At 40.6% G+C, this 27055-nt stretch overlaps 1 protein-coding gene across 2 annotated transcripts in view; it reads right to left on the minus strand.

The window, feature by feature from the left end:
• LOC140728285 (uncharacterized) overlaps nt 1–27055 on the minus strand; it is a 142331-nt gene that overhangs the window by 109161 nt on the left and 6115 nt on the right. For both annotated transcript variants that reach the window (XM_073046786.1, XM_073046785.1), the window contains exons 2-3: nt 16468–16577; nt 3015–3599 (exon numbers count right to left, since the gene is read on the minus strand). In XM_073046786.1, coding sequence (XP_072902887.1) covers nt 3015–3599; nt 16468–16549 — 667 coding nt within the window. In that variant the 5' untranslated portion in view covers nt 16550–16577. The remainder of the gene's footprint in view (nt 1–3014; nt 3600–16467; nt 16578–27055) is intronic.

The raw sequence follows: 27055 nt of genomic DNA on the forward strand, positions 1-27055 counted from the left end.
CCTTACTTGCCAAAGCAACCTCATATCTTCTTTCAGCTTTTCTAATTTCTTTCTTAAGATTCTTCTTACATTCTTTATATTCCTCGAGCACCTCATTTACTCCATGCTGCCTATATTTATTGTAGATATCTCTCTTTTTCCTAACCAAGTTTCCAATATCCCTTGAAAACCATGGCTCTCTCAAACTTTTAACCTTACCTTTCAATCAAACAGGAACATAAAGATTCTGTACCCTCAAAATTTCACCTTTAAATGACCTCCATTTCTCTATTACATCCTTCCCATAAAACAAACTGTCTCAATCCACTCCTTCTAAATCCTTTCACATCTCCTCAAAGTTAGCCTTTCTCCAATCAAAAATCTTAACCCTGGGTCCAGTCCTATCCTTCTCCATAATTATATTGAAACTAATGGCATTGTGATCACTGAACCCAAAATGATCACATACCTCCGTCACCTGACCTATTTTATTCCCTAATAGGAGATCCAACACTGCCCCTTCTCTAGTTGGTACCTTTATGTATTGCTGCAAAAAACTATCCTGCACACATTTTACAAACTCCAAACAATCCATCTCTTTTACAGTATGGGCTTCCCAGTCTATGTGTGGAAAATTAAAATCTCACACAATTACCACCCTGTCCTTATTACAAATATCTGCTATCTCCTTGCAAATTTGCTCCTCCAATACTCGCTCCTCATTAGGTGGTTTATAATACACCCCTATATGTGTTACTACACCTTTCCCATTCCTCAATTCCACCCAAATAGTCTCCCTAGACAAGCCCTCTAATCTATCCTGCCAGAGCACTGCTGTAATATTTTCTCTAACAAGCAACGCAACACCTCCCCCTCTTGTCCCTCCGATTCTATCACACCTGATGTAACGAAATCCAGGAATATTTAGTTGCCAATCACACCCCTCCTGCAACCATGTTTCACTAATAGCTACAACATCATATTTCCAGGTATCAATCCATGCTCTAAGCTCATCCACCTTTCTTACAATGCTCCTAGCATTAAAACAGATGCATTTAAGAAATTCTCCACATCTTCCTCTCTTTTTATCTCTAACAGTACAAAGAACTTTACTGTCTTCTTTTTCTTCCTTCTCCCATACATCTGTTCCTACACTCTGGTTCCCCTCCCCCCTCATATCTAGTTTAAATCCACTGGAGCCTCTCTAGCAAACCTACCTGCAAGAATATTTGTCCCCCTCCAGTTCAGATGTAAACTGTCTCGCCGGAACAGGTCTCACCTTCCCTGGAAAACTGCCCAATTATCTATAAATCTGAAGCCCTCCCTCCTGCACCATGTCTTCAGCCACATGTTGATCTGCACTATCTTACTATTTCTAAACCCACCTGCACGTGGCACTGGTAGCAATCCTGAGATTGCTATCCTGGAGGTCCTGTCCTTTAACTTGGCACCTAGCTCCCTAAACTCACCTTTCAGGACCTCCTCACTCTTCCTACCCACATCATTGGTCCCTACATGGGCCACGACATCTGGCTGCTCACCCTTCCTCTTGAGAATACTGAGAACTCAATCCGAGATATTGCGGACCCTGGCTCCAGGGAGGCAACAGACCATCCAGGATTCTTGATCTCTTCCACAGAACCTCCTGTCTGTCTCCCTAACTATCGAATCCCCTATCACTACTGCTCTCCTCTTTTCCCTCCTTCCCTTCTGAGCTGAGGGCCCAGTCTTGGTGCCAGAGACGCAACCACTGCAACTTGTCCCTGGTAGGTCGTCCCCACCAACAGTATCCAAAACGGTATACTTATTGTTGATGGGAAAGGCCACAGGGGTGCTCTGCTCTTCCTGTCTATTCTCCTTCCCTCTCCTGACAGTCACCCAACTACTTGTCTCCTGACTCCTAGGGGTGACTATCTCCCTGAAACTCCTGTCTATTTCTGCCTCTGCCTCCCAAATGATCCGAAGTTCATCCAGTTCCAGCTCCAGTTCCCTAACACGGTTTGTCAGGAGCTGCAGCTGGATGCACCTTTTGCCTCTCTTATGTGTTGAGATTAGTAAAGCTTTCCTGATGTTAAAAAAAATCTTGTGCATTGTGTTCAGTAAACCGAAGAAAATGAATACTGGTATTTCTAGGAATTACCACGGATATAGATGATTAATTAAATATTAGATAGTATCAAATATTGCCCTAAACATTCACAACAATTGAATGAAATATGGCCCTAAAACGATCAATCAACCTAAACCCACATTGGTTATCATATTTGCAAGAACTTTCTGCATTCCCTGAAGCTTTCTGGAATGTTAACGAATTTGGTGATAGTTCTGTTTTCAGAAAGTCTGACAAAATCATAGATTTGAAAATTGAGATGGAGTTTTGGACATGGGAAATTGAGGGTTAAGGTACTGATATCCAATCTGATTGGCTTAAAGTGGCCACAAAGGTTTCTGAGGCAAGAGAACTGCTGCAGTCTTGATCATAACCTATTTGTATACTCACGACAGAAGGAGCTTCATCAAGGCTTGAGAATAAAGTTACTGTGAAATTAGTCTCCCCTGGCCATTGGATTCAAGTAACTTTGCAATAATCTCAACTAATTTCTTTTAATCTCACATTCCTTACATCACATAGTACAGTTCAATGTTGCAATGGCTTCAAGGAATATGGAGTAAGTAAAGGAAAGTGACACTGAAGAATAACTCTAGACACTTATTTCAACCATTCATGTAAGTATCCAGGTCATTGTCCTTAGAAAGCACATCCTCTTGGAAGAAAGGAAGCAAATTAATGGTGGGATATATATGGGCTAGAAGCAGAGCAGCTCTGTTCTCATTTAAGTAGAGACCAAGGCTAAGGAATTTAGTATGATTCAAATCAGACCATGATAGCTAGTAAATTTAAACACATAAAGAAACTACATTTAAAAAAAGATCTCCAAATATTTAAGCCCATTTTAGGACTTGAACTTGTTACATGCCTCTTTGTTTTGTGTACATCATGGGTAATTTTGGGTAAATCTATTAAAGATTTTTACCTTCAGTAGGAGGAATTGGTTCCTCTATCACTGCTATTGCTTGAAACTTAGAAAGGAGTTGTTGTTGAATAGATGGCAGTTCTCGAAATTCATTCAATTTGAAAGCAGAATCTGGGTCAGAAGTGATCTGTTGCAGCTCCGACATGATTGCACTCTTGGCTCCAATAACAATGAGCTCAATACCAGCCTGCCTCACTGCCTCCGCTGCCGGACCAACATCATCATTGGATCTCCCAGCAGTGATGAGCACCAGGATTTGTGCAGCTCCAGCATCTCTTCTGCTGCCCGCAGCCGGGATGAAGAGGTTCCTTGTGACAAAGTCCAGTGCTGCACCCGTGTTAAGGGGTCCTCCCATTTTATATCGCAGGGTTTTTATTACATTCAAAAGCATATTTCTTGTTGAATGAACATTGAGGCCAAATTCAAGTCTTGAATTGAAACCGTATTGAACTACAGCAACCTGATCTTCACCTGATTCAATGTTGAGATTGTAAATTATTTTTGAAATGAAGTTACGGACGAAATAAAATGATCTTCCCATTCCACGTGTGCCATCAATGAGGAAAACAATATCCCTTTTCCTGGCTGCATAAAGATAAAATGGAATCAGAATGAATATCTGCACAGAAACAAATACCAGAAGTTTGTTTTAAAACAAGTGCACATTGGAATGCCCAGACAGTGTAGAAACCCATAATCTGATTGCAAATATTTAGAAAATATGAATGGTAAATGAAAGATGCGTTGCAGTGTAAAGACATCCCAAACTAATCACACACCTGTCTTTCCAAACACCACCTGTGTTAGTGAAGACAGACTTTGCTGACTTAACAATAAGATTCAAGTTTATTGATGACACCCCTGTCATAGGCTGATCAAAGGTGGTGTTGGATCAGCATATCGGAGGGAGGTGGAGAATCTGGCTGATTATCGGCATCAGGAGGAGGAAAACAGAGGTCTATGATCCGGTCCTCATCAGAGAATCAGAGATGGAGAAGGTCAAGAACTTTAAATTCCTCAGTGTTATTATTTTGGAGGGCCTGTCCTGGGCCCAGCACGTAAGTACAATTACAAAGAAAGCATGGCTGTGCCTGTACTTCCTTAGGTGTTTGTGAAGATTTGGCCTGACATATAAAACTTTGACAAGCTTCTATAGATATGTAAAAGAAAGTATATTGACTGGTTGCATAGCAACCTGGTATGGAAACACCAATGCTCTTAAAATGAAAATCCTACAAAAAGTAATGGATATGGTCCAGTCTGTCATAGGTAAAGCCCTCTCCACCATTGAACACATCTATATGAAACATTATTGTAGGAAATAAGCATCCATCATCACGGACACCCACCACCCAAGAAATGGTCTCTTTTTCTCACTGTTGCCATCAGGATAATGTATAGGAGCCTCAGGACTCACACCACCAGATTCAAGGTCATTTTCAACCTCAGAAATCAGGCTCTTGAACCAAAAGGGATAACTTCACTCACCTTCACTTGCTCCATCATTGAAGTGTTCCCACAAACAACAGACACACTTTCAAGGACACTTCCTCTCATCTTATTGAAATTTATCAATAGTTTATTTATTATTGTTATTTCTTTCTTTAGTTTTGTACTTGCATAATTTTTGTCTTGTGCACTTTCGTTGAACACCCATGTTGGTGTGGACTTTCATTGATCTTATTGTGGTTATTATTCTATTATGGATATATTGAGTATGCCCAAAACAAAATAAATCTCAAAGTTTATATAGTAACACATACATACTTTGATAATAAATTTATGTTGAACTTTGAGATTTTTCAGCCACTTTAACGGATTCAAAGGATTACTAAACCATTTGAATTAAACAAATCTTGAAAATTGAAAGCCTGAAATCCTTTTAACTAGTTTATTTAAATAAAAAGACAAAAGGAAAAAAATATATTTCTAAGCTAATCTTACAAATGATTGTGAGACCTTTTCCACTATTTTTTTTTACTTTAGTAACCCATGGAAAGGATTTGAAAGCTAGTTTTAAGTTAACCAGCTTTTGGCAACATTCTAAAAAAAACTTTGAAAAGATTTTTAAATTTTTTTATAATCTCCTCCTCGCTAACATTCCACACAGCACACTTCAAGGATGCTTGCTTCATCCACTGCTCATCACTTACCACAATTATGAGTGATTCTTTATGTAATGCAATGTACAAATTTCATGACATATGTCAGTAATAGTAATCCTGATTCTGATTCGATATTAGCAAGTTATTGGAACGGCTTTTAAGAACATTAAAGAACAAGCCATTGTAAAGCTATCACAAACAAGAGAAAATCTGCAGTTGCTGGAATTCCAAGCAAAACACACGAAATGATGGGGGATCTCAGCAGGCCAGGAAGCATCTATGGAAAAGAGACTGTCGGCGTTTTGGGCCGACACCCTGTGGTAAGACTGGAGAGAAAAAAAAGTTGAGTAGATTGTAAAATCCAAGCCATTGTAAATGATTTTTTTTAAAAAAAAATATCTCCCTAATACTGAGTTAATTAAAATCTGCCATTTCTACCGTTCTATTAATTTGAAGTCACTTTGAATGACAGAACATAGAGACACCTTCATAAACTTCCACAGCTCCCAACACTGCTTGATTTCAGTCTCTGAGGCTGAAGTAAGAGCACCCTTCAGGAGGATGAATCCTTGAAAACCATCTGGCCCAGCCAGTGTACCTAGCCAAGTACTGAAGACCCTTGCTAACCAGCTGGTTTACTGACATACTTAACCTCTTGCTTCGGAAGTCTGAGTTTCCCAGCTGCTTCAAACCGGCATCAACCACACTGCTGCCCAAAAAGAATGCGGTTCCTGCCTCAATGACTAGTCCAGTAAAACTAGACTATCACAGTATCACTTACATCTACCAGGATGAAGTGCTGTGAGACGTTGATCAGGAAGTGTATCATCTCCTGCATGAGGAATAATTTGGAGCTGCTCCAATTTGCCTAATGACATAACAGGTCAGCAGCAGGTTCTATTTCATTGCCTCTTCGCTCAGCTCTGAAACACCTGGGCAATGAAGATACTTCAGTCAGAATGCTCCTCATCGACTACAGCTCAGCATTCAACATTATAGTTCCCTCAAACTCATCACTAAGCTCCAAAATTTGGGCCTCAGTACCTCCCAATGCAACTGGTCCCTCTATTTCTCACTGGGAGGTAGTACATATAGGGAACAACACCTCATACTCTACCCTCACATCCAGCAGAGGTGCACTGCAAGGCTGTGCTGTTGACCCTACACTCTACTCACTCTGTACCTATGACGGTGTGGCAGAGTGCAGCTCCAATGTGCAGTTGTAATGTGGACAACACCACAGTTGTTGGCCAGATCAAAGGTGGTAAAGAATCAGCAGATAGGAGGGAGATTGGAAATCAGGTTGAGTGGTGCCACAACAACAACGACAAAACCATAGACCTGAGTATCGATTACAGGAGGAAGAAGCCAGAGATCCATGAGCCAGTTTGCATTAGAAGGATGGAGGTGGAACAGGTCAGTAGAAACATAGAAAACCTACAGCACAATACAGGCCCTTTGACCCACAAAGTTGTGCCGAACATGTCCCTACCTTAGAAATTACCAGGCTTACCAATAGCCCTCTATTTTTCTAAGCTCCATGTACCTATCCAAAAGTCTCTTAAAAGACCCTATCGTATCCGCCTCCACCAGCATTGCCAGCAGCCCATTCCACGCACTCACCACTCTCTGAGTAAAAAACTTACCCCTGACATCTCCTCTGTATCTACTTCCCAGCACCTTAAACCTGTGTCCCCTTATGGCAACTATTTCAGCCCTGGGAAAAAGCCTCTGACTATCCATGCGTTCAATACCTCTCATCATCTTATACACCTCTATCAGGTCACCTTTCATCCTCTGTCGCTCCAAGGAGAAAATGCCAAGTTCACTCAACCTGTTTTCATAAGGCATTCTCTCCAATCCAGGTGACATCCTTGTAAATCTCCTCTGCACCCTTTCTATGACTTCCACATCCTTCCTGTAGTGAGGTGACCAGAACTGAGCACAGTACTCCAAGTGGGGTCTGACCAGAGTCTTATAGAACTGCAAAATTACCTCTCAGCTCCTAAATTCAATTCCACGATTGATGAAGGCCAATACACCGTACACCTTCGTAACCACAGAGTCAACTTGTGCAGCTGCTTTGAGCGTCCTTTAGATTCAAACCCCAAGATCCCTTTGATCCTCCACACTGCCAGGAGTCTTACCATTATTGATATATATTGTCATCATATTTGACCTACCAAAATGAACCACTTCACACTTATCTGGGTTGAACTCCATCTGCCTCTTCTCAGCCCAGTTTTTTTATCCTATTATTATCCCGCTGTAACCTCTGACAGCCCTCCACACTATCCACAACACCTCCAACCTTTGTGTTACCAGCAAACATACCTCCATCCCTCCACTTATAAAGGTCATTTCATAAAGGTCATCCAGGTCATTTATAAAAATCACGAAGAGTAAGGATCGCAGAACAGAATCCTGAGGAACACCACTGGTCACCAAACTCCATGCAGAAGATGACCCGTCTACAACCACTCTTTGCCTTCTGTGGGCAAAGCAGTTCTGGATCCACAAAGCAATGTCCCCTTGGATCCTATGCCTCCTTATTTTTCCAATAAGCCTTGCATGAGATACCTTATCAAATGCCTTGCTGAAATCTATATACAATACAACTACTGCTCTTCCTTCACTGTCTTTAGTCACATCCTCAAAACATTCCATCAGGCTCGTAAGGCATGACCTGCCCTTGACAAAGCGGTGCTGACTATTCCTAATCATATTATACCTCTCCAAATGTTCATAAATCCTGCCTCTCAGGATCTTCTACATCAACTTATCAACCACTGAAGTAAGACTCACTGGTCTATAATTTCCTGGGCTATGCCTACTCCCTTTTTTGAATAAAGGAATGAACCCTCCAATCCTCGGGAACCTCTCCCATCCCCATTGATGATGCAAAGATCATCGCCAGAGGCTCAGCAATCTCCTCCCTCCCTTCCCACAGTAGCCTGGGTTACATCTCATCCAGTCCCGGCGACTTATCCAATTTGATGCTTTCCAAAAACTCCAGCACATCCTCTTTCTTAATATCTACATGCTCAAGCTTTTCAGTCTGCTGAAAGTCAGCATTACAATCACCAAGATCCTTTTCCATAGTGAATACTGAATTAAAGTATTCATTAAGTACCTCTGCTATTTCCTCCAGTTCCATACACACTTTCCCACTGTCACAATTGATAGGTCCTATTCGTTCACGTCTTATCCTCTTGCTCTTCACATATTTGTAGAATGCCTTGGGGTTTTCCTTAATCCTGCCCACAAAGGCCTTTTCATGGCCCCTTCTGGCTCTCCTAATTTCCTTCTTCAGTGGTTCATCCTTCTAAGCTCCTTCCTGTTAGCCTTATAATCTCCTGGATCTCTAACATTACCTAGCACTCTAAACCTTTTGGAAGCTTTTCTTTTCTTCTTGACTAGATTTATTACAGCCTTTGTACACCACGGTTCCCGTACCCTACCATAACTTCCCTCTCTTATTGGAACGTACCTATGCAGAACTCTACACAAGTATCCCCTGAACATCTGTCACATTTCTTCCGTACTTTTCCCTGAGAACATCTGTTCTCAATTTAAGCTTCCAATTTCCTGCCTGATAGCCTCATAATTCGCCTTACTCCAATTATCTCTCTCCAATGCCATTGTAAAGGTAATAGAATTATGATCACTATCTTCAAAATGCTCTCCCACTGAGAGATCTGACACCTGATCAGGTTCATTTCCCAATACCAAATCAAGTACAGCCTCTCCTCTCGTAGGCTTATCTACATATTGTGTCAAGAAACCTTCCTGAACACACCTAACAAACTCCGCTCCATCCAGTACATTATTGACTTCTTCCTGTTCCTAACCTCCACCCACAGATACTCAGTAGACAATCCCTCCATGGCATCCACCTTTTCTGCAGCCAATACTCTATCTCTGATCAACAGTGCCATGCCCCCACCTCTTTTTCATCCTTCCCTGTCCTTTCTGAAACATCTAAAACCCGGCACTTGAAGTAACCATTCCTGTCCTTAAGCCATCCAAGTCTCTGTAATGGCCACCACATCATAGCTCCAGGTACTAATCTACACTCTAATCTCATCTGCTTTGTTCATAACACTCCTTGCGTTAAAATAGACACATCTCAAACTGTCAAACTGAGCGCATCCCTTCTCTATTACCTGCCTATCCTCCCTCTCGCACTGTCTACAAGCTTTCTCTATTTGTGAGCCAATCTCCTTTTCCACAGTCTCTTCAGTTCGGTTCCCACCCCCAACAATTCTAGTTCAAACTCTCCCCAGTAGCCTTAGCAAACTTCCCTGCCAGGATATTGGACCCCTGGGATTCAAGTGCAACCCATCCTTTTTGTACAGGTCACACCTGCCCCAAAAGAGGTACCAATGATCCAGAAATCTGAATCCCTGCCCCCCTGCTCCAGTCCTTCAGCCATGCATTTATCCTCCACCTCATTCTATTCCTATTCTCACTGTCACGTGGCACAGGCAGTAATCCCGAGATCACTACCTTTGTGGTGCTGCTTCTCAACTTCCTTCCTAACTCCCTGTAGTCTTTTTTCAGGACCTCTTCCCTTTTCCTACCTATGTCATTGGTACCAATATGTACCATGACCTCTGATTGTTCTCCTCCTCCCACTGCAGGGTATCTTGGATGCGATCTGAAACATCCAATAGTTTTAAGTTCCTTGGCATTAACATTTCAGATGATCTGTCCTGGAACAAGCATGTAACTGCCAATACATAGAAGACACAACATCCCTTCTACATTCTGAGAAGTTTGTGTAGATTGGGCATGCTACCAAAAACCTTGACAAACTTCTATAGGCACAGAGTGGTGTGTATCCTAACTGGTTGCATTATGCTATTGGTTAGTAGGTACAGAAGCCTTAGGTCCCACACCACCAAGGTCAGGAGCAGTTATCAATCTTCAACCCCTCAACCACCTATTCAACCATCCTGAACCACTACTCTGAACTGATTCTATGACCTGCAAACTCACTTTTAAAGACTCTTTACAACTCATGTCATGTTATTTTTATTTGCAAAGTTTGTCTTCTGTTACACATGTCTAGTATCTTTCAAGCATTTTCACCTCAGTTCTGTATTTTCTGGTTATTTATTCTTCTGTCTCTGGAACATGCTCTAACAAAAACTTAATGATTTAAAAATTATTTTCTTTTGTGTTTTGAAGTTATATTGTGTATACAATGGGTAGCTAGTCCCACTTATGGAAAATACAGCAAGATATTAGTAACTCTAATGTAAGCTGCCCTCATTCACTGTTTGATTTCATTTCAAGTTCTGGCTTCAAATGAACATGTATTCCCCTTGGAAAATTCCAATCTGACATGAATGCAAAAAAGAGGGTGAGGAAAACTGTCTGAAATCTAATTAAATACATCTGGACTACTTCCAGTATTTCGCCCACTCTCCAGCTGAGATGATCTTGATTGATCTGAAGGAATTCTTCATTAGTATCCATATTTAACATTATCCTGTTAATGTCTGTATCCTGAAATGACTTTCTCAATTAGCCATTCTTAGTTCACGGTGCAATAATTCTGTGTATGTTTGTGTATAGCAACTGTCTCCAGTGTTTTCCCTAAAGTTTATTCAATTGCTTATCTTGGCCACAAGCCAAACACATCACCAAAGATTTAAGGCTTAAAATTTCAACTTTTATTTAAGATTATAATCACTTATTGTTTGACCTGAGACTCAACCAACAGACACAGACTTTGGATAGCTGCCCCAAGGCAACCTATTGTCTTTTGCTAGATAAAATTAAAAAAGGCTTTATAAATCTAATGAAAATATAGTTTTTAACATCTTGCCTAAAGAGTCACATGAATAAAAATAAACACTGAAGCCACTTTGATACCCACCAACTCAAAGAATTTTAAAAATGCCAAATTCAATTGTGACTTAATTTCAGAGCCAATTGAATTCATCTAATTGGCTGGGATGTTTTCCCTCAATTTTTTGTCTGCATTTTATTAAATTGTACCAGAGGTTGTTCACAGACTGCTGAACACTGGCAACTGATATTCTAATTATTTCATCTCTCTGGTAAATCAACAGTGCATTCTCCCGTGAATATCCTGTGGTTGGCATTAGCAAGCAATAATTGCTCATGATTTCCATTCATAATCTCGAGAAAAGAAGCCTCTGCAGCCATCTGCCGTTAGTGAATTAGGATTGGCAGTTGATATTTATTGTTGACTCACATCTCTAGCAATAATTTCAATTCGTGCAGTACCTTTGATATTAACAGTAACTGTTAACTTCTGATAGTACAAAAAGACAAATATTTGTATTATATTGTATTGGAGATCAGAAGGAGATGAGAAGTGATAGAGGAACCGCAGAAAATGGGCAAGGTTTTAAATGAATATTTATCATCTGTATTTATTACAGAGAAGGACCTGAAAGCTAGTGAGCTCAGGAGAGGGGACAATGATAAGTAGAATTTCTGCTGCTCTTTCTGGCCATTTTGAGTTGCCATGTAGAGACATGAGACAGTGTGGGGTGTTTTCTGGTTTTCACCTCTGTCATTATAGGGCGACTTTCAATTTACATTAGGCAGAACACATCAAGAGGAATGTCGTCTTTTGTAAATTTTTCCAGTACTTCCTCTTCCAAGGGTAAATGGGACAATCCATCAGCATTTCCATAATTAGTCATCCTCTTGAATTCAATCTTGTAATTGTGTCCTCCAAGGAACAGGGCCCATCTCTGCATTCGTGCTGCTGCTGTTAGTGCAGCGTCCTTCTGTGCATTGAAAATGGACACTAGTGGTTGATGATCAGTAATGAGGGTGAATTCTCTCCCATAAAAGTACTGGTTGAAACATTTTACACCCCAAATCAGACTCAAGGCCTCTCTGTCAATTGGTGTGTAATTTTTCTCTGCAGTGGTAAGGGAATGTGATGAAAAGGCAATGAGGCGTTCACTTCCATCGCTCATAACAAGTGACATGACTGCACCTATACCATAAGGCATCACAGACAAGCTTCACTGGACGATGTGGATCATAACATTTGAGCACAGTGTCTGATGTTACTGTTCCTTTCGCCTATTGGGAAGTCACCTCACACCGTATTGTTCATTGCTATTTTTTCCTGATCTGTAGTAATTAAATTCAATGGGTGGAGCACAGTAACCAGCTTTGCCAGGAATCTTCATAGTAACTGACAACTCCTAAAAAGGACTGCAACTGTGATGTGCCCTTTAACATTGGGGCATCCACCACTGCTTGAATTTTCTCAGCACACTTATGTAATCCTCGTGTGTCAACGGTGTAACCACAGTAATGATGCTTGGTTTAAAGAATTTGCACTTGTCATGTCATGCACTGGGATCTTCTAATCTTTTTAACACTGTCTTGAGACTTTGGAACTGCTCCTTGTCATGCTTGCTGGAAACAATGATGTCATGCAGGAATCACTGAGTGCCCAGGTAGCATTGCAGCACCTGCATCTATCAGATTGCTGGTGCACGTGCTATTCTAAAAATAAACCTATTATAGTGATAAAGCCCTTTGTGAGGGTTTATGGTGAGGAACATCTTGGACTCTTCTTCCATCTTCTTCTGTAGGTAGTCCTCAGCTAGGTCCACTTTGCTGAAGTGTTGTCCTCCAGAAGGGTTTGCAAAGATATCCTCTGTCCTGGGCAGAGGGTATTGATCTCCTTTCATCACTGGGTTGATAGTGATCTTAAGATCACCACAGATCCAGACAGACCCATCCTTCTTGGCTACTGGGACCACTGTCATTGCCCATGGGCTCCACTCAACCTTGGAAAGCACTCCTTCATACTCCATGTGATCTAGCTCACTGACTACTTTATCATGGATGCTATAAGGAACTAGACAGGCTTTGGTGTGGCATTTTCATTTAACATTATTTTACCCTTGATATCTTTGATTTTTCTGATGTTATCTTTAAACAAGGCTGTGGCATAGAAACATAGAAACATAGAAAATAGGTGCAGGAGTAGGCCATTCTTCCCCTCGAGCCTGCACCACCATTCAGTATGATCATGGCTGATCATCCAACTCAGAACCCTGTACCTGCTTTCTCTCCATACCCCCGATCCCTTTAGCCACAAGGGCCATATCTAACTTCCTCTTAAGTATAGCCAATGAACTGGCCTCAACTGTTTCCTGTAGCAGAGAATTCCACAGATTCACCACTCTCATCATCCTGGATCTTCCTTAATTTGTTTTCAGTTGGCTTTTTTTTGCAGGAGATACGGCATGCAAATAGTAACTGGATCTCTAATCAAGTAGTAGTTGTTTTTCAGCCAATCACAGTCCCACTTTGCTGGCCCTCCTGTTTTTACCTCATACAAGCACAATGTGGTGTTGTTGTTGTATTTCAATATTACGAATGTCATTCCCACAGAAATTAACATAACAGTGATATAAATCTGTAGACTAAAAGTAGAAAAGTTGAAAGGAATTACAGGGGAACTGAGTGGGCAGCACCTTAAAAAAACAGAAGTGTTTATTTGGTGAAGGGGATCAGAGATTCAGGCTCAGGAAGCTGAAACTACAGTTACCATTAAACAACTGGTTAAAGTCAGGTTTGATTAATTGGGCAGGATTAATGGAATCCTAAATAATTTAGAGAAGAATTGGTAATACATCCTGAGCTGAATCGTAGCTAAAGCCAACGAAGGCTGAACTCATGGATGCTCAACTAGGGCATGGTGCCATCAGTGGATAAGCTGTCTCCGGAGACAGTAACAGTTTTAGATCAAGAAAGGTATAGGTCCCTATCAGTTTTGCACATCTGGACACTGCAATTTTGCCCCATTGTTCTTTACAAAACTGCTCAAGCTCTGTCAGGTTGTATGGGAATCATGAGTGAACAGCCTTTTTCAAGTCCAGCCACAAATTCTCAGTGGATTGAGGTCTGGACTCTGACTTTGTCACTCCAGGAAATTAACTTTGTGTAGCTTTGACTTTATGCTTGGCATCATTATCTTGTTGCTAAACAAATCTTCTCCCAAGTCACATCTCTCTTGCAGACTGCATGAAGTTTTCCTCCAGGATTTCCCCGTATTTTGCTGCATTCTTTTTACCCTCTACCTTCACCAGGCCTTCCAGGGCCTGCTACAGTGAAACATCCCTACAGCATGATGCAGCCTCCACCATGCTTCACTGAAGGGATGGTGTATTTTTGATGATGTGTGGTGCTTGGCTTACACCAAACAGCATTTAGTCTGATGGCCAAAAAGCTCAATTTTGTTTTCATCAGACCACAGAATCTTTTTCCAGCTGACTTCAGAGTCTTCCATGTGCCTTCTGGAAAACTCTAGCTGAGATTTCATGTGAGTTTTTTTCAACAGTGGCTTTCTCTTTGCCACTCTCTGATAAAGCAGCGACTGGTGAAGCACCTGGGCAACAGTTGTTGTATGCGTAGTCTCTCCCATCTCAGACATGGAAGCTGGTAACTCTTCCAGAGCTGTCATAGGTCTCTTGGTGACCTCTCTCACTAGTCCCCTTCTTGCACAGTCACTCAGTTTTTGAGGACAGCATGCTCTAGGCGGATTTACAGTTGTGCCATATTCTTTCCATTTCTTGTTCATTGGTTAACTGTACTTCAAAGGATATTCAGTGACTTGGAAATTTTCTTGTATCAATCTCCTAACTTGTGTTTTCATTAGCCTTTTTGCAAAGTTGGTTGGAGAGTTCTTTTGTTTTCATGCTGTAGTTTTTGCCAGGATACTGACTCACCAGCAGTTGGACCTTCCAGATACAGGTGTATTTTTACCACAATCAATTGAAACACCTTGACTGCACACGGTGATCTCCATTTAACTAATTATGTGACTTCTAAAGCCAATTGGCTGCATTGGTGATTTGGTCTGTCATATTAAAAGGGTGAATACCTATGCAATGAATTATTTTGTGTTTTATATTTGTAATTATTTTAGATCACTTTGTAGAGATCTGTTTTCACTTTGACACAAGAGTCTTTTTCTGTTGATCAGTGTCAAAAAAAGCAAAATTCAATGTTGTAAAACAATAAAACATGAAGACTTCCAAGCGGTGGGGGTGAATACTTTTTATAAGTACTGTATATTTCAATCCCTATCATATCCAACAGGATGGGCTGATGGTTATTGCATGGTTATTTGTGGGAACTTGCTGGGCACAAGCTGGCAAAGTTCCTAGCAGCAGTATCTGCACCAAAGTAAAGTTGCTTCATTTGTTGTTAAACAATTCAGGAATAAGTCATGAAAATTCTATATAAATAAGTCAATTTTTCATTTCAGCAACAGGCTCTCTGAGTCTATCTTTTTCCCAGGGCAAGACTTGGTTCCATTCACAGCAGAAGATCTCTGGTGTTTAAACCAAATGCTAATTTGCATCACTTGCCAATTAATATGAACCTCCAGAACTTTAGCCAGCTTTTTATCTGGCACACAGACACAGACTGTCTAATATAGGCCTCTAAATTTACAGTGAAATTCATTTGTTTGTCAGTCTAGTTCAAACTTGTTAACTATGGTCCATGTGAGATCAACTAACAGCAATCACTGGTGATTGAACTTGGCACATTCTCAAACTGTTTAGTTTTACTCCAATTGAAATGATGCATCACGTGTAGACACAGCATCATTTGGCCAGGGTATATTCATTGATACAAAATCTCTGATAATAAGTTGAAATGGATTGCATGGAATTTGGCCAAAATGCCTGTGAATATGACCACCACAGCATTAGAACAAAATAAAAATTCACACTTCAAGTTCAAGTTAATTTAATTAACATACCTGAATACCCATAAATACAGCTAAATAACACAGTGTTCCTCCAGGGTCAGGGTGAAAACTCAGTGCCAGTAGTCACACACGATACGAGGCACATATAGCACATATGAGGTAGCAGTAAACATACAGCCACACACAAAAGTATGTAATGTAGCCCAAGTCTCTGAGTGTCATGTCCTTTAGATTGGTGGTGCACTGATGACTGTCAGCCAGAACAAACACTCAGCAGTCCACAGTTGAATTCACACCATAATCCATCTTCTCGTCCATCGAGCAAACACTTCTGCTTATTACTGGAACCTGTTGTATCACTTTACATGGGATGGCATACAATTCATGGAATATATCACACAGTATTTTTGGAAACTATTTCAGAATACTCAGTCACCATATGAAATTGGTTATTTTCATAATTTTAACCTTAAATTATGTATGACTTAATGCATGGTTACCTATAATGATATTTTATTCATATTCCAAATAATTAATGTTATTCTTTTCCATCATTAACAACATTGTTCAGATTAAGTGAGCTCAAGGGCTGCATAGAGTCAGCCTGTCTTACCTTGCTGAAGGGAATCAGTAACGAAGGATGAGAGAAGCAGACCATAGGTAGCTAGGAAAGTGGCTGAGGGCTGCATTTTCATTGTTGGGTCAGACCATTGGCTGTGCCACCTGGAATAGACAAGAATATTAACTGTATTTGAAAGTCAGAGAAATAGGTATTAGACAATAAAGGATTTTGGAAAGCCAAAATGAACCAGAAAATGCTGGAAACAACTCAGTTAGTTAAGCATCATCTGTAAAAGTGGAGAGAGAGTTAATAATTCATCCTTTGCTAGAACTGGGAAAGGGAAGTTTATTATTGCCACATGCACCGAGATACAACAAAAAGTATACTTATTATACAGATAAAATCATGACACAGTGCATTGAGCTAGAATAAGGTAAATCAATAACAATACATAATAAAGTGTAAAAGCTACCAAAAAGTACATTGCAGGTAAACAATAAAGTGCTGGATTGTAACCAGTAGATTATATAGATTGTGAGGCCAAGAGTCCATCTCATTGTACAAGAAATCTGATCTAGAGTCTGGTAACAGTGGGATAGAAGCTGTCCTTAAGCCTGGTGGTACATGCTTTAAGGCTTTTGTATCTTCTGCCTAATGAGGGAGGGGAGAAGAGAGACTATCCGGGCTAACTAGTGCCTTAGATTATGCTGGCCACCTTTCTGAGGTAGTGAAAAGTTTAGAGAGGCCATAGAGGAGCTGAGTCCCTGTGATGTGCTGAGCTGTGTCCACAACCCTCAGCAGTTTCTTCTGGTCACATGTAGGACAGTTGTCATTCCAAGAGATTATGGATCCAGTCAGGTTTTCTATGGATTGTTGATAAAAATTGGTAAGGATCGACAGGGATATGCTGAATTTATTTGGCCTCGTGAGGAAGCAGAAGAATTGGTGAACTTTCTTGGCCATGACTTCAACATGGTTGGACCAGGACAGGCAACTGGTAATGTTCACATCTAGGAAGCTCTCAATCTCAATCTAACTAAATCTCGATTATATGAATCTATGAAAGAAAAATCATATTTGAGAACTGTTGAGAGTGTAACAAACAGACTATTTAGAAGGGAATATATAGAAGTGATGCATATGGACAAGCAGAAGGCATTTGTCATTTATTTGACATTCATATATATTCTGGTATTAAATAGATCATGGCTGATCTTTTACCTCACCAACCCTCCCCCACATTACCCTTCCTATTCTTCCATTAATATCTACAAATATTTGGGTTTAGAAAAAAGAAGAGCACTCATCTCTCTTTAGACTGTGCATTTTGAAATGACTGGATATTGCAACCATTTTTATTTGGCATACAGACCTTCAGGTGTAGACTTGAATATTGTGGTTTTCTGTGTTGTTAAGATATTGTCTGAAGGACCAATAAAAGGTAAAATGGAGACCTCAACCCACAACTTGAATCCTGTCTCTACTTCTCCATAGCATTCAGAAGTGAGAACTCCATTCTGTGTAAAACCAATGCACATTAGGATAGCCATGTATATAGAGATTAAAAATATTGCTACATGTCATGTTCTCCGATTTCTTTAATGCCATGCAAATTTTAGTATTCAATAAACATTCTTCTTATCTGGCTGAGGTATAAATAATAGTAAGCAGTCTGGCCTTTGCAGCATTGAATTGAAAGGAGAGGGTAAGACTCTCTCTCTCTCCTAGAAAAGAGATAAGTGCGTATAAAAAGCCAGGGTTCACGATTCTACTGAACTTTGAAAGAAATCCATACCCACTACATCTTCACATCTGATTTTCATAAGAAAATAGGAGCAGGGGTAAGCAATACAACCCCTCACACCTGTTGTGCTGTTCAATAACATCAAAGTCAATCTGATCTAATCTTCAGCCTTAAATCCACTTTCCAGCACTGATCCCTATAACTTTTTTTTGGTCCAAGTACATTACATTTGTGCAAATTGGATGCTTGAGATTATTTCACTGAGTGATATGTCAGACAGAGACACACGCTGTCGCCACTGGAAGACTGGTGCATGGGAAACTCTCCTGCAAGGAGATTAAGCTTTAGAAGTCAAATCCAGAATCTGACTGAGTGAATTTTGTTGTTGTTGAAGTGGTGCAAATACTAAGATATGAATGTCATTGGTAGGTGTCACTTGTTTTTATGAATTACTTATTCATGTTTTGTGAATAAAACTGAATGTACCAAGGGAAGTGGTGATGTACTCTAAAGCTCAGTGTTGAAATCCATTATTTTTTTTTTCCAATACACATCAATGACTTGGATTCAAAACACAATGTGAATTCTCACACAGAATTCAACTGAGAGGGAGGAGGTATCATGGTCACCATTTTATGCATGTTCCTTTTGGTTTGACCAAGTGTGCACTTATATGTATAACCTAATTTCACACATAAATGCCAGCTTGGCGGATGTGCAGCTTGTGAAAGTATGCTCAAAGCATGGCCTTCACATTCTGTGAGTTCTATCTTCTTACAAAGCTAGAGTGGCACACGGAATGAATTTCACCTTCCATAAATACATAGATGCTAATTATCATAACTATAACTGTATTAAACACATATGTGAAAAGATTGCTGGCTCCACACAATGAAGTCTTGACCAGAATGAGCTTGAAAACCACTTCTCTTGCTCAGCAACATTTTCAAGTTCTTTGTACTCAGCGTTTTCAATAGGAAAATTGTGCCAAGTATTCCACCAAAAATGCAATGCTAACCCTATAGAAAGATCTGTTCTGTATTACACAGAGGCCACATGTGGCCCACATTTCCCTCTTTTGCAAAGGAAAGAACATTTTCTTTTTGAACACCACCATGAATGCATTAGCAGAAATAATGGCAACTACTACTTCTATCATGTTTCCAATAAACTAGAATCAAATTGAACTACCAGTGCCAGCGTGCAGATCATTCATGCATTCCATAAAAAGGGTTAAGAATGTTTTCCCATAAAATCCATTTTTCCCAAATTGGATAAATATTTGTCTCCTTCACTTTCTTAGCAGCCAGCCGTACATTGTTTTGTAATTGAATGCCTAAAAAAGTAAATTGCATAATGCTGTGCTACATGGTCCAATGTCAATTTTACTGAAGTAAATCATGTGAGTGATGTGAAATTACAGCCAGTTCAAATGTGGACAAAGCTTTTCAAGTCACGGTTCATGTTGATGAAGCTGATATGTTTCCCCAGACAGAAAGATATTAATCGAAGCACAGCATTTTAGCCCCTGCCCACATCCAGCTCCCAGACTGTTGAACGCAAGTATCAAGGAGCACTACATAACATGTAGGTCATTCACCCCCTTTCGAAAGACATCCTGCTTCCATTAGGGATTTCACAAGGCAGCTCCAAAACTCACTTGAAATGGTTCATGCCTTACTAAAATGCTTCTGTCAAATCTGAAACAAAAAACAAGTGGTTTCTGGAGAATATAACGAACAGGCTTGAAAGTCTGAGTGACCTACCACTGTTCCTAATTTACATCTTTGTACAGTCTTAAAATGCTACATTTGACTCTGAATATCCCACATACAACGTAAGTGTGGAGTAGGTGGGAGAACCAATCGCAAGAGGGTAGCTAACTCTGGAGCAACATGCACTGAATTGCATAACTTTAGAGACCCTCTCAGCTGTAACTTTCCAGACTGTGTGCTGTTGGTGTCTGGGTGGCATTGGAATCATGCTTCAAGAATTCTCTATTTTTAAACAGCAGTGTTCAACATAGAACTGAAAGCTGGTACCTCTCTCACCTGGACTCACCCCAGTGGCAATATAATGCACCTTTTGGGACGTGGATTATGTTAACAGTCTTGCACACACTTTTTTAAAACCAGTTTCACTGTTTATGAAGGAAACCTGAAATAACAATGGTGTTAAGCCGGAAGGAATTGGCCTTCAGGATGATGAATTTACAGTGGCACGACTGTACATTAGTAAATAAAGTCTGAACTGAACACCATGGCAGAACACTGCACGCAGCTACAGAGTGTGCACGTTGAGAGTAACCATAAGTTAGAAAACAATGAAAAGGAGCTGGCAGCTTGTCAACTTCAAATCTCTCAGATGATTGATGGAATAATTCAAGGATGGCTAGCTAATCTGCATCTTACTGAGAAAGGATGTCCAAACACAAACAAGAGAAAATTTGCAGATGCTGGAAATCTGAGCAACACCCACAAAATGCTAGAGGAACTTGGCAGGTCAGGCAAAAGAGCACAGTCGACATTTCGGGCATTGGAAAGAGTCCAGAAGAGGTTCATGAGAATAATCCCAGGAATGAAAGGGTCAATGTATGAGGAGCATTTGATGGCTCTGAATCTGTACTTACTGGAGTTTAGAAGAATGGTGGGGGGGGAGGGGATCCTATTGAAATCTGTCAAATATTGAAAGGCATAGATAGAGTGGACATGGAGAGGATGTTTCCTATACTGGTGGAGTCTAGGACCCGAGGGCACCTTCTTTAGAATAGAAGGATATCCCTTTAGTACAGAGATGAGGAGGAATTTCTTTAGCCAGAGTGTGGTGAATATGTGAAATTCATTGCCACAGATGGATGTGGAGGCAAAGTCATTTGGTATGTTTAAAGCAGAAATTGAAGGATTCTTGATTATTAAGGGCATCATATGTTACAGGGAGAAGACAGGAGAGGGGTAATAAATCAGCCACTATGGAATGGCGCAGTGAACTTGATGGGCTAAGTGGTCTAATTCTGCTCCTATGTTTTATGGTCTTAATTCCAGCAGTATATGCAACAATGTTTGGATTCATTGGAAAGGATGTGATGCTACTTCTGGGAAAGATTTCCATGTCAGTGTAGTGCAAATCACAACTGATTCTCAATCCCACCCAGTTCTTGCAGAAAACACTCCAAATCACACTGTATGTTGTTCTATTTTAAAGACTGTACAATAAAATAAAGCAATATTTAGATAGTACTGTAAACAAAAATTTTGAAATGTAAAAGTAAATCAACATTGTGTCTACTTTAAGAAATTAAATTTGAAAAATAGCAATACAATTTTGAACAGAAAACAAGAGAAACAAGCCAAACATTTGTGTCAGGTTCAAGAGTTATATTGCATTTCTAATTTTGCCCAATTATTTTCTGCTCCATACCCCCTCCAAAAATGAGGTAAGTATCATAAGAGATGACAAAGGTTAATCATTGTGTCCAGAGGTTTGTTAAATTAATCCAGCTGTAGCACTCTACATATTGAGCCAAATAATGCAAGCTGTGGCCAGAAGTTCTGAAGGAAATTGCCAGCATTCAGTCATACACATGGAATTAATCTCCGGATTTATGTGGACCCTCTACATCTCCAGGACTCGCTGAACAGCTAATGCCACCACACCTGCCACTCTGCTCTCTCTGGACTTCAAATGTAATCTGACAACTGGGCACTCCCTCTGGGATTTCCCTGCCTTACAGAGGAAACTGTCTCTCAAAACCCATGCCAATCAATCCTGGGATGGGATCAGAGACTCTATCATTTCACTTTTGATTCTTGGCCTAGAGAAGAAGGGACGGAAAGATAAGTTTTTATTTAGAAACACAAGTAACTGCAAATGCTAAAATCTGGAGCTGAACAACAGCTGCAGGAGGAATTCAGCCAGTTAGGCTGCATGTGAGAAGGGAAAGAAACAGTCAACATTTTAGGTTAAGACCCTTCATCTTTGGTACCTTGTGTTTCCTCTTTGGAAAAAGTGGACAGTTAGTGTCAATCTTCCTTTCCTATCAGATTCCATTGCTTTTAGTCATCTCATCACCTCCACCTCTCACTTCTCATCCTCTGTCATTAGTGCTCTTCCTCCCACCCCAATATGACTCCATCTACCAACCAACCAATCTTCATATGAATCCTTGCTTGCTTTTACCCCAACCCACCCACTCACCTCTTCATATTAAGTTTTATTTTAACCTGTTTTATTTTCTCAGTGCATTTAGCTACTTTTAAGGATTGTTTCTAGCAAATTTAACTTCAACACTTTTAAATATCTGAAGCATTTGAAAACCGTAAAATCATCTCAGAACTCTGAGTGGGTGACAAGCCACCTCCTTTTAGGGGGATGTGGCACCAGCTGAGACCAACTACCGGTTATGGCCTTGCTATCGCCTTTTCACCAGACTATCAGGTACAGAGGTACAATGCTCAAAGTAAATTTATTATCAAAGTATGTAAATCTACCGTGATGTTCATTTTCATCCAGACATTCATAGTGAAACCCCTCTTAGATGCACTGAAGAAATCCTGCCCCATCTAAGTTTCTTATATTAAGGAAGTTCCAATCAAAACTGGTAAAGTTAAAGTCCCTCACTATGACAACTCTGATATCCCTTCATCTTTCTGTAATCTGTGTGCAAGTTGGTTCCTCCATCTCTCAGTGGCTATGAAGGGGGTATTTACAACAATCCTATTTCCGAGCCTCACCCAAATTGCCCTCTAGTAGTCCTGAGCATTGCTGTGACATTCTCCCGTATCAGCAGTGCAACCCCTTCAACTCTTTTGCCTCCCTTCTCTATTATATATAACAAACAAAACAGGAGAATTGAGCTGCCTGTCATGTCCTCCTCACAATCAAGTATTTATAACAGTAACAATATTGTAATTCCATGCTCTGGTGGTGAATTTGAGGAATTTGTTGCCACATGCAGCTGTGGAGGTCAGGTTGCTGGATGTATTTAAAGCCGAGATTGATAGGTTCTTGATTGAACATGGCATCAAAGATTACAGGGAGCAGGCTGGGAAAAAAGGATCAGTCATGATTGAAAGGTGGAGCAGACTTGATGGGCCAGATGGCCTAAATCTGCTCCTATGTTTTATGGTCTGATCCAGGCTCCAAGTTCATACCCCTCTACCCCCTCCCCCCTTATCCATAATACATCTAATATTGAAGTAAACATTTCAATCCATTAATTCCACCTTATTTATTAGCCTGTCCCTTTCTGCCTTTCCTATCAGTCTGATTTGTCATACCGTTTTTCTTGCCCTCAACCCTACCATCTGTTGCCCTGCTGCTGTGCTTGTTCAAACCTTCCAAATAGCACAAGCAAGTCTCCCAGCAAAGATATTGTTTCCCCTATAGCTCAGATACCTGCTAACTTGTTTATATAGTTCTTAATACCGGGTAAGGGAGCTTAATCATCCATAAATCTATAGTCCTCCCTCCTGCACCAGCAGCCGAGCCACATATTAAATTTGTCTATTTCTCACCTCAGTAGCACACAGCATTGGCAGTAATCTTGAGATTACATCCCTGGGATTCCTGCTTTTTAAGCTGCCTCCCAAATATCCCTTCACAGAGCTCATCCCTGCTACTGCCTATTGAACCACGACCTCTCGCTGATCACACGATTTTCTCAGAACGGCTTGTTCCTGCTGCATCCTTGATCCTTGGGCTATGGAGGCAACACTCCATCCTGGAGTCTCAGTGGCAGCTGCAGAAACACTTGTCTACCCCTTTTACTATCAGGTCCCTTGTCACAGTCATTCTACCCAACTTCATCCTTTCCTTCTTTGCCTCAGAGCAACTAATGCAGCTACAGGTGTTGGTCTCTGAAAGGTCAGCCCCCAACAATACCCAAAGGGGTAGATCTGTTACTGAAAGAATCCTACACTGTCTGCTAGCTCCCCTTACTCCCCCTGGAGCTCACCCGTTTATAGCCCCGGCCCCAGCCCTAATTGGAAAAGCTTCAAGATACTGTGCTTAGGCCTGTAATATGTTTGAATTCCCATGCATCTGTCATTATGTCTGGATACATTACCCTTCAGGTTATGTTTAAATACTGTAGTACTTGTACTGTACAATTCTGAAATCTGTTCAGTGTTTGTAAACACAATTACTTTCAGACTTACATTACAATTAATGACCCTAATTTCGACAGCACAATGAATGGCTTAGTTGTACTGCAATTGTATGGGGATTAAAATACATTCTAAATTCAGTAACTATATAAGGGAATCACACTTAAGAGTATATGTTATTCATTTTTTAAAATAATGCATATACAGAAAAAAAACTACTTTTAATTCATTGTAATTATTGAAATTACAAAGGATTTTGATACAATGTGATTCAGAACAGATTTGAAACCAGAAGCAACTGTGAAGAGTTCCAAATTTTGTATTTTTGAAAAATTTGTGATGTTAACAACCTCGAAAAATATTGAATATCCTAAAAATTAAGTGTCCTAACTCCAGGTATGCTCACAGCTGAAGTCCTGAAGAAGGGTCTCAGCCCAAAGTGAAAACTGTTTATTCGTTTCCATAGATGCTGCCTGGTCTGCTGATTTCCTCCAGCATTTTGTGTGTGTTGCTCCGGATTTCCAGCATCTGCGGAATCCCTTGTGTTTATATACACTGTCTACATAATGTTGATTACCAGCACTAGCTTAACCAGAGTGTGGGATCAAGGGACATTACGCAACTGAGTCATCGGAAAAGCTCCCTATGTAAATGATGGTTTATTCCAATAGCCTGATCAAAGATTGATCATGTAACCAAAAAATATTGTTGAAGTTGTCATAGATCTTTGGAAAGAGGGAAGAATTTCCTCCAATATCCTATTTTGCAAGAATATTGAAATATATGTATAATCAGAGATTATGATCAGAGATTAAGGGAGCTAGGGCTTTACTCTTTGGAGAGAAGGAGGATGAGAGGAGACATGATAGAGGTGTACAAGATATTAAGAGGAATAGACAGAGTGGACAGCCAGTGCCGCTTCTCCAGGGCACTACTGCTCAGTACAAGAGAACATGGCTTTAAGGTAAGGGGAGGGAAGTTCAAGGGGGATATTAGAGGAAGGTTTTTTACTCAGAGTGGTTGGTGCGTGGAATGCACTGCCTGAGTCAGTGGTGGAGGCAGATACACTAGTGAAGTTTAAGAGACTTCTAGACAGGTATATGGAGGAATTTAAGGTGGGGGGTTATATGGGAGGCAGGGTTTGAGGGTCGGAACAACATTGTGGGCCGAAGGGCCTGTAATGTGCTGTACTATTCTATGTTCTATGTAAACACTCGAAAACCTCTGTAGATGAACCGTGGACAGCAGTCTGACAGGCTACATCACTGTCTGGTGTTGGGGGGAGGGTGTGGGCTGCTGCACAGGATGGAAAGAAGCTACAGAAAGTTATAAATTGGTTAGCTCCATCTTGGGTACTAGCCTCCACAGATATCTTCAAGGAACAGTGCCTCAGAAAGGTGCCGTCCATAATTAAGTACCCCCATCACCCAGGATGTGCCCTCTTCTCATTGTTACCATCAGGACGGAGGAACAGAAGCCTGAAGGCACACACTCAGTGATTCAGGTACAGCTTCTTCCTTTCTGCATTCTGATTCCTAAATGGACATTGACCCATGAACACTACCTCTCTTTTCTTTATAATATATGTTATTTCTGATTTTAATCCATTCAAAATACATATATATATATATATATATATATATATATATATACACACACACATACACACACACACTTATGTAATGTATTTGTTTGTTTATTTATTTACTTATTCTTTCTATGTTATTATGTATTGCATTGAACTGTGCCACTAAGTTGGGGTGTTTGCGGTGTCAGAGACGGGTAGCACCTCTGGTGGGGGAACATGTCACGTCCTTTTCAAGGCGGTTTATCCACCTTTGGTCCCCACCTGGCTCTCAGCTCTCACTGTGGCTCCCCATAGCTGTTTGCATGTGACAGCGGCCACACCCCGGGCAACGGTTTCGACAAGCCGGCTAAACCAGGAGAGGGTAGCCGACGGGTCTCAAAAGCTCAGTGAGATAGGGAGTTGTCTATCCCAGCATGTGAAGACAGATTCTGGCGGATTGAGCAGACAAGACCAGTGGAAGGCCCAACGGTCAAGAAGACGGTCTCTGCAAGCGTCATGGAATGCGTAGAGCACGACTAGACACAGAAGACGTCCTGGTCATCCACAGCGCCTAGTCCCATCTCCAGCCGTCTCGACTCTTGTTTTGCCACTGGATCCAGATGGGAATTGGGAAGAGAGGGTAAGGCTGATGCTGCGCAACTCTCCCTCACTTAAATCCAAATCAAGCGCTAGTCTCAACACCATCATCATCATCATAATGGTGTTGAGGTCTAAGCCACTAAGTTAACAAATTTCTCAACACATGCCGATAATGATAAACCTGATGCTGATTCTGAAACGTTTCTCCACACTTCTTGCCACAAAAGACAAAAGCCCCTTCATCCTGTCAAGCCTAGTGAGCAATCACCTACTGAGCTATTTGAGCTCAACACAGTGGTCTGCTGCTCCTCTGGCAGAGGGAGACAGAGATATCTCTGGCATGGGAGATACTGTTTGGCTGTGTTAATGGTATTATTGGAGAAAACCATAAAAAATGTTTGCTGGAGCCAAGTATAATTGATCCCATAACTGATTTCATAATTTTCCACCATGCTCTCACAATGGACATTTCAAAAGTGCATCAAAATGTTTCCAGATTTCTAGCATCCATATGAAATATGGTGATAAATTATTTTGATAATGTACTTCCTTAAAATAAATGTTAACACTACATAAAAATTTTCCAAATAGTATGTTAGTAAGATATAGTTACATTCATAGAAA

This window comes from Hemitrygon akajei, chromosome 5 (assembly GCF_048418815.1).
Source record: "Hemitrygon akajei chromosome 5, sHemAka1.3, whole genome shotgun sequence".
NCBI classification, from domain to species: domain Eukaryota; kingdom Metazoa; phylum Chordata; class Chondrichthyes; order Myliobatiformes; family Dasyatidae; genus Hemitrygon; species Hemitrygon akajei.